This window comes from Phodopus roborovskii, unplaced genomic scaffold (genome assembly GCF_943737965.1).
Source record: "Phodopus roborovskii unplaced genomic scaffold, PHOROB, whole genome shotgun sequence".
NCBI lineage: Eukaryota > Metazoa > Chordata > Mammalia > Rodentia > Cricetidae > Phodopus > Phodopus roborovskii.
Window position 1 is genome coordinate 31,419,633 of NW_026126416.1, and position 7,970 is coordinate 31,427,602.

General features: G+C 45.7%; 1 protein-coding gene and 1 pseudogene across 2 annotated transcripts in view; one reads left to right on the forward strand and one right to left on the reverse strand.

The window, feature by feature from the left end:
- The window catches only part of Golm2 (golgi membrane protein 2), a 71,294-nt gene extending 68,196 nt beyond the window's left edge, over positions 1-3,098 (reverse strand). For both annotated transcript variants that reach the window (XM_051183553.1, XM_051183552.1), the window contains exon 1: positions 2,633-3,098. In XM_051183553.1, the coding sequence (XP_051039510.1) occupies positions 2,633-2,959 (327 nt within the window). In that variant the 5' untranslated portion in view covers positions 2,960-3,098. The remainder of the gene's footprint in view (positions 1-2,632) is intronic.
- Positions 3,099-3,590: 492 nt separating this feature from the next.
- Positions 3,591-7,643, forward strand: LOC127221277 (regulatory solute carrier protein family 1 member 1-like; annotated as a pseudogene).
- Positions 7,644-7,970: the final 327 nt, after the last annotated feature.

Consider the following 7,970-nt stretch of genomic DNA (forward strand, 5'->3'; position numbering starts at 1 on the left):
GGAGAGTCTAGAGAAATGGGTCTGATTTCCCAGTTTCCTGGACAGTGCTGAGAACACTTTCAAGTTCTTTTATTCTCTTGATAGAAATGGCACAATAAACTGGAAGAAGCAAATATCACCTTCCTGCTTCCAGAGCTGGCTGGAGTAAGAATGGTCCTGATAGGCAGGTCCTATGTTTGAACACTTGGTTCCCATTTGGTAGAACTACTTGGGAAGGATTTGGAGGTGTGGCCTTGCTGAAGGAAGTATGTCACTGGGGTGGGTATTGTGGAGTATTAGTTTAAATGCAGAATATTTGTTTACTGATGCAAAGATGTGCTGCATTCTTTTATGTTGCATTTGTTTAACTCTGTAAAGCTGTCTGTCTGTAAAGCTCTCTGTCTGTCTAAAACATCTGACTGGTCCAATAAAGAGCTGAATAATAGCTAGGCAGGAGAGAGAAATAGCCAGGGCTACCAGGCAGAGAGAATAAATTGGGAGAGAAATCTAGGCTTGAGGGAGAAAAACAGGAAGAGTGAGAAAAGGAGGAGAGGAGGATGTCAGGGGCCAGCCACCCAGACACACAGCTGCCACCCAGTCACACAGCCAGCCATGGAGGTAGAAGGAAAGTAAGCTATATATACTAAAGGTAAAAGCCCAAAGGCAAACTGTAATTAATGAGAAATGTGACAATTTAAATTAAAAAAGATGGCTAGAAACAAGCTAGGCTAAGGCTAGCCATTCACAAGTAGGAATAGGTCTCCATGTATTTGCTTGGGAGCTGGGTGGCGGGTCCCCAAAGAGTGAAAAAAAAAATTCCACTAAAGGCAGGCTTTGAGGTTTTGAAGGACTCACGTCATTCCTAGTGTTCCTCTGTACCTCATACAGAAGACCTCCTTTCAATTCCCAGCACTCATAAGGCGGCTCAAAATCACCTGTAACTCCAGTTCCAGGAGACCCAAAGCCTTCTTCTGGTCTCCTTGGGAGCCAGATACTCATGTGGTATACAGATAAACATGCAGATAAAACACCTTCACACATAAAATAATAAAAATTTAAGCCACAAATTAAATGTTTTTTTTTTTATAAGTTGCCTTGGTCAGGATGTTCTGTCATGGCAACACAGTTTTACAGTTGAAGTCCATCAGATGGCAGAGCAAAGAAACAGCTGAGAGCTCATTGTTTGATCCACTCCCAGAAAGAAAGCAGACAGAGCTAACCCAAGAGGGTGTCCCTGTCTTATTTCAACACCCCAAACTCTCATGGGTTTCTCCCTACTGTATCCAAGAGTTTTCATGCTTTCCAGCCTTGTGTGTAGGAAGTGCTAAGTCTGCTGAGCTCTAGTCCTTTCAGAGGATGTCCTTTATGTGCAAAGAGTTACAAGAAACAACCGAGAAACATAGTTTTCATGAAATAAGCAAGGTAGAGATCAAAGAGGGTAAGAGGTAGGGAGTTCATGAAATCTCAAGGAACTTGAGTTCCATTCCTATGGCCAACATGGTAAGAGGAGAAAAATGACTCCTACAAGTTGTCATGTACCCTCAGATGAGTATACACACACACACACACACACACACACACACACACAAATAAGAGTTAATTTAAGGGCTCAGCAGGTAAAAACACTTGCTGCCAAGAGTGGTGACCTGAGGTCAGTCCCTGGACCCCACAAAATGGAACAAGAGAATGGACTCCAGAAAGCTGTTCTCTGACCTCCAAGCATGTACTTTGGCATGTATACACGTTACACACCACACAATAAGTCATCTACTCTACTGCCCATTCAGATTTTCAAAATTCTGCTATACCCACTGAAGTTGCCTAAGTTATAAACTATCGATAAAATGGTGAAAATAAATACAATTAAGTAAGGTACAATCGCTGTCGTTTTAAGCTTTTTAGATTTAAAATTTTGTATTTTCTGTCTGCATTTAACACCACCCTAATAGCTACTTCAACATCCCCAATTTTATTTTCTTTCAAGAATAATATCACATAAACATAAGATTCTGTTCCTAAGAACTTATTTTTAGATTCTATCATTTTGGCTAATTTCATTAACAATTCAAATTGAAAAGATAATGGATTAACGGTGCCCAAGTCACAAATGTGGCTCATCATATACGGTTCCTGATTCATCTATCACACCATTTTCAACACAAAAAATAATCGTGTTTTAAAACCCACTTAATAAAATATAAAATACATCGACTTATAGAGATTTTGAAAGTCATACTGTTTCAAAATATATGCTGAGCACCAAAAGGGAAGGGAGGCCCCATTGTGGAATAAAGAAATTAATATTGATCAGCCTGCACAGACTGAGGTTGAGACAATGCCCATACCATACCTGGCAGTCTGCAGATTTGTGTGCCCGGGAACGTGAGGCGGCCACACAAGCCAGATAGTTACTGCCAGCTCAGCAGCTGAGCTCCTGGAGAAAAGGAGGCATGGCATCTACATATAGGCCACTCTGGAGAACTAGAACTTAAAACAGCCAGGCTCTCTGGAAGCCAATGGAGAATGTGGCGCTGATACCGGGAAAGTCTGACAACACACGGGGCTGCTGGGGTCTAGGGAGCTTCCAGTGCTACCATGCTGAAGGCACGAAAAGAAAAACTCTAGCAAGGCCGAGGAAAGGGCTCGACCTTACCTTGTCATCCTCGCATCTCTTCCCCAGGCCCTCCCTGGCCTGCAGCCGGCTGCTGAGGCGGCCGTAGTCGGCCTCCTTCTGGTCGATCTGCTTCTTATGCGTGTCCACCAAGAGCAAGAGGTCCGAATTGCGCTTCTCCAGGCGCCCACGGGCCACCTCGGTGCGCTGGACTTGGCCCTGCAGCTCGGCCACCTCCTCCTGAAGCAGAACGTGGCGGGAGGAGATGCTCCAGTAGTTGAAGGCAAGGACGACGATGACCACCAGCAGCACCACCAGCACGAAGGAGGGCAGGCGGCCGGCCCGCCGGTTGGCCCCGAAACCCACCATGGGGCCGGTGGCTCCGCTGCCGCCGCCACCTGCGGGCAGCGCCGGCCTGCGCTCCGAGCCGCCTCGGGACCAGGTCCCCCAGAGGCGGGCCTAGCGGCCGGAGCGCGAAAGGGGGCGGGGTGTGGCGGGTCCTCCCCGCCCCCTCTGCGCCCCCTGCCGCGCGCGAGCCCTCCGAGAGCCGAAGCCGAGCCGGCGCCCGCCGCAGGGGACCGGGAGAAGGATGCGCCGGTACCCGCGGCCCGACGCCTCAGGGCTGGGGGCGGGGACGCGGGCCGGAAGGGGGCGGGTTTCCTCCGTCCCCGCCCACCGGCTGGGGCCGGGGCGCCCAGGGGGCCATTTGCTCGTTTCCGCCGACGCCCCCTCTTCTCGCGAGATAGTGGGCTTACTCTCGTCCCCTTGCGGTCCTGTCTCGCGAGGGTTCTCTGGAGTCTGGGCTGCGGTGTCGGGGTCGCGCTGCGTACCTGGGTGGGTGTGCCTGCTCCTGTTACCTGGGTGGTGGTCCCTTTGACGCTAGATCTAGGGAGATCCTGCTTTAAGCTGCCCTTTTGCAGAGTTGTGTCTGTCAGGAATTCTGGGATTGTTACCACCTAGTGGGGAAGGCTTAGGTGAAGTGTCTAGAAAGGTTTTCTGCATGTTCTTGTTGGTACCAACCGCGTGGAAAAAGCGACACAGTTACCATCAGCCCACAAAACAGCGGTGCCCAGACAAAGCAGAACCTAAGCTTCCGGAAGCCCTGGGATTGAGATGTGTTTGCAGCCTGGTTTCCAAGGTTACTGCTGTCACGGACAGAAAGAATTCCAGAATGCGGTGCTTCTATTTTAAAAACACCCTGCTGCTTTTTTCTCGACTGGTCTGAGGAGAAAGTCGAAGCTGCCCTCAGTGAATGGCAGCTAACGCGCCGTTACTGATGGCTGACACATTCCGAATTAGCAATAGCAGTGCTTACAAGTTGTTTCTGCACGCCTGGTTTTATATCCCTCCTGCCCCGATAACAGTTTTACAGATGAGAAAGCCAGGATACAACGATATTTGGAAACTTCAAAGCCCTGTATCTTTTCTGCACTAGACTTAAAGCCAAGTGACGGGACTCTTAATACCGTTGCTCGTGGCTTTGTTGCAGATGTCGTTCTACCATTAATTCCAGTGCTCCACAGAATGCCCAGCCTTGTCCCCTCCCCGTGCTTTAAAAAGAAAAAAAAAAAAAAAAAAAAAAAAAGGTGTTTGAACAATTAAACGTTGCTGGTTTTCATCTGTGTAATCAGAAGATGGGTTTGCTGTTATTTTTCAGACTCTGGATCAAGAACTTCCAAGAGTGTAAGCCCTCAAGAACACAAACTAACTTAGTGTGTTTATTCAAACAGGCTGAAGAGTTTTTGAAACAGCAAGATTTTAAATAATTGTTCCTATGCTTCCTGTGTGTTTCAAAAATAAAGTTTATCTGCTTCCAAAAAATATTGTGCCTTTGCAGAAGGATGCTTATCTTTTATATTGGACAGAAAAACAACACCCGAATTGTTACTATTTAGTTCATATCAAAGTTATCCTCTTAGCCTTTAGCCCGGAAGGTTAGCTTTGCCTGTAATTAGAGCATTTGAGAGGTTAAGGTAGAAGTTGGAAGCCAGCCTGGGCTGCATGCAAAATGGATATGTCAAAAAGTTGAACCCTAACTTCAGAATAGCTGAGAAGTCTTCTCCAGCCTCAGATATTAACCAAGCAGACTTTGGCAAAATGAAGCCAGGTAAAAAATGGAATTTAAAAGGATTATTACATTTACTTATTGGAGGGAGGCATGCGTGCCACGGCACATGTTTAGAGGTCAGAAGACAGAGTTCCCTACTCCCAAGTGGATCCTGGGATTGAACCCAGGTTTTCCAGCTTGGCAGTACGTGCCCTTTCCAACTGAGTCCTCTCCTGGTCCCCAGACTGGAAATCTTAACCATTTATTCTACTAACATTAGCTGTGTATTATCTCAGCCAGTAGTTGAAAATCCATTAAATGATATTAACTGCTTAAAGTATTACTCTTCCCAAGGATGTTGTCTTTTTAAATGAGATTTAACATCCACATTATACAAAACACATGTATGAACTTTTCCCCAACAAGTGCCTAAAAGCACTATTTGACTATACTCTGTTTTACAGATTCACATGCAACTTTTGTAGAACTATAAGCTAGTAATTGCTGAGCTGATGTTTGAAGGACTCTTTTCCTCTCCTCCTTGGGATCCCTCACCCACCCAGTTACCTTCCCAACCTATCCACTTAATAGTGAGTCTAATTTAGAAATCGCCAAGGGCATGTATAAGTGAATTCTTGTAGCCAGTTTATGAGTTGGGCATTGATCAAATAAAGGCAAACATCAGTTTTTTAAGCCAGGTGATCAAGATTAACTCCAATGGTGAAACATGCAATTGTATCATCGACATGATGTGGTGGTGGGTGTGACAGAAAAATTAATAACTAAAAGGTATAAACTTAGGGCTTATGGCAAGAAGGGAAAACTGGAGAGAGCAATAATTTCTGCCAGTAGAAAACTCCTTGACTACAGAAGACAGAGCCCTCCACATTCTGTTCTCAGGAGGAAAAGGAAACAAAAAACAAAAAACAGAGCCCACTACCAGCATCCTCCCAGCCCCATTATCTTGAGAACAAGGCCACTGAGCCTGCCGACCTTGTAAAGAAACTTTATTCTCTGCTAAATCTCTGTAACCTTGCAAACCTTGTGAGCTGAGTCTAGTGGTCTCAAGCCTCCCTTTTCCTTTCCCCTTTTAAAAATGCTTCGCAATTGTAAGCAGACACCTTCCTCTTCCCATAGAGTGAGATCCCAGCCGGTTTGGTTCTTAGCAATAACAACCTTTTGCTTTTGCAGTCAGGGGTCACTTCCTTGAAGGTTGAGGAAACCCAGTAGGCACAACAGTGGGAACACTCTTCAGTTCTCTCAAAAACTCAACACCAGTCTAACGATGAGAGAAGCATCAGACAAATCCAAGTGGAGAGACATTCTGCAATGTCCCCGAGCAGTAGTTCTCAGAGCTGTTAGGTGGGCTGGAGTGCAGTTTAGTGGAAGGTGCTTACCCAGGCTTGATCCCCAACACCACCACCACAAAAAACAAGGCCATCAAAACTAAAGAGAACCATTGAACCTATAGCTATGGAGGCTATAAAGACTTCAGCTGAATTACAGACAAACTCTAAGGAAACAAATACTCCTCTGCAGGGTCTTCATGATTATGCTTCCCCAGCAGACCAGAATCCAGCTATACCTAAGCATAATTCATATGAAGAAGCATTTGTTGCAGATAATCCAGAGAAATCTGCGGAAAGAACCCAGGGCCTCAGAGTTTATCTCCACACAAGACAGGACACTAGTTTATCTCTCACAACTACTGGGGTGCAGGAGCCACAGGTATCTGTGGAAGAAAAGAGACGGAATCCAGAAAATTAAAACCCTAGTCAAGTGAAAGGCCTTCAACAGCACTGAGAACTACACAGAGGGAGTAGACAGCAGAATGTTCCACATGACCAAGAACATCTTTGTGACACAGAAGACCTTGAACTTCATGAAGAAAACCAACAAGACCAAGAAAAAAACTGTCAATTTGGAAGCAGAGGTGAAAGTTGATGAACTACAGACAAATGTTCCTCTTTGAAGTACAGACAAGTGTCTTCTAGCTTCAGGGTACTGTAGATGTTCATGCTCAGAAGTCCTGATGGAGGTGGATACAGTTGAACAGTCTCTGTTTGCTGTGTGCAGCTCAACAGGCAAGCAGAAGGCCAGCATCCAGAGCCCTGGTGCATCACATCTCACTTCCAATAATCCCTCGATGGGGATGGGAACAGTACAGTCTAACTCCTTGTGTGAAAGCATGGACCATTCATCTTGACTCAGGATTTGCAACCCCCGGATGATAATGTTGAAATGCCTGCAGTGGATAACAAAGACAACAGCAGTTCCGCTTCCCCTTTAAGTGACCATGGTCAGCCCTCTGTGGAGGCAGATGAAGAATCTTGTTCATCTATCACAGTTGCCTTGAAAGAACTGCATGATCTTTTGGTCTTTAGCTGTAAGCCAGCTTCAGAAAATGCACCTGAAGATGTTACCTGTCAGTCAGAGATGGAAGCGTATTTCAGGAAGGAGGACCCAAAGTGAACATCTGACCCCTAGTGACCAGTACCCACAAGTCTCCTGTCACCAGACCACCTCTGAATCAGAAAAGACAGAAATTGTAAGTGCTGCACATTGTGTTGGGATAGAAGATGAAGCATTCACTTGCCTCAGGGGTCTGGGGGATAGCTTGTCAACTGGCAGAGGTGTCCCCAGACCAAGGGAGTCAGTCAGGAAGAGCTGCTCTGTCACCATAATGTCAGCTAAACCGTTTGATCAGTCACAGTGTAGAAATTTCACCCACATTTGCAGTAGGTAAGGAGGGTACCCTCAGACAGCCTTCTGAGCACATGCAGAATCCAGGCACAGATGAGCTGGAGACCAGTGATGTCTGCCCTGGAGCCGCACCACCCTTCCGTGGATTGGACCCCCCTGACACACAGTCCTTGTCTTCTCTCTCTGAGCTTCCATCTTCCATCTTTCCTGATAGGGTTGTTAGCTGGATTCCATCAAGTTGGTGGGAATGCAGACCTTGTACTTACTGTTTTGCTAGCAAAGAACATTGTAGTCCCTATGTAATTGTGGGAAAGCAGGCTTAGACCCTACTCCATCGCCTTTGTGAAAGCCCTCTCCACTCAAATACACTCACCACACACACACACAGTATCTATATAAACCTGAAAACAAAATGTTGAACCAGATGTCTTTTCTGGCCAAAGTAATTTATGATCTTTTGTCTGATGAATTTGTTTTACTCATTGAAATTTGGACCTTTTAAAATGTATTGACAGTAGGATCATACAAGGGCTTTTTATTCTCATTAAGATGATGTATTCTTTAATAAAACAGATAGTTTTGTGTATGGCAAAACAAAACAAGACAAACAAACAAAAACCCTGCAGAGAA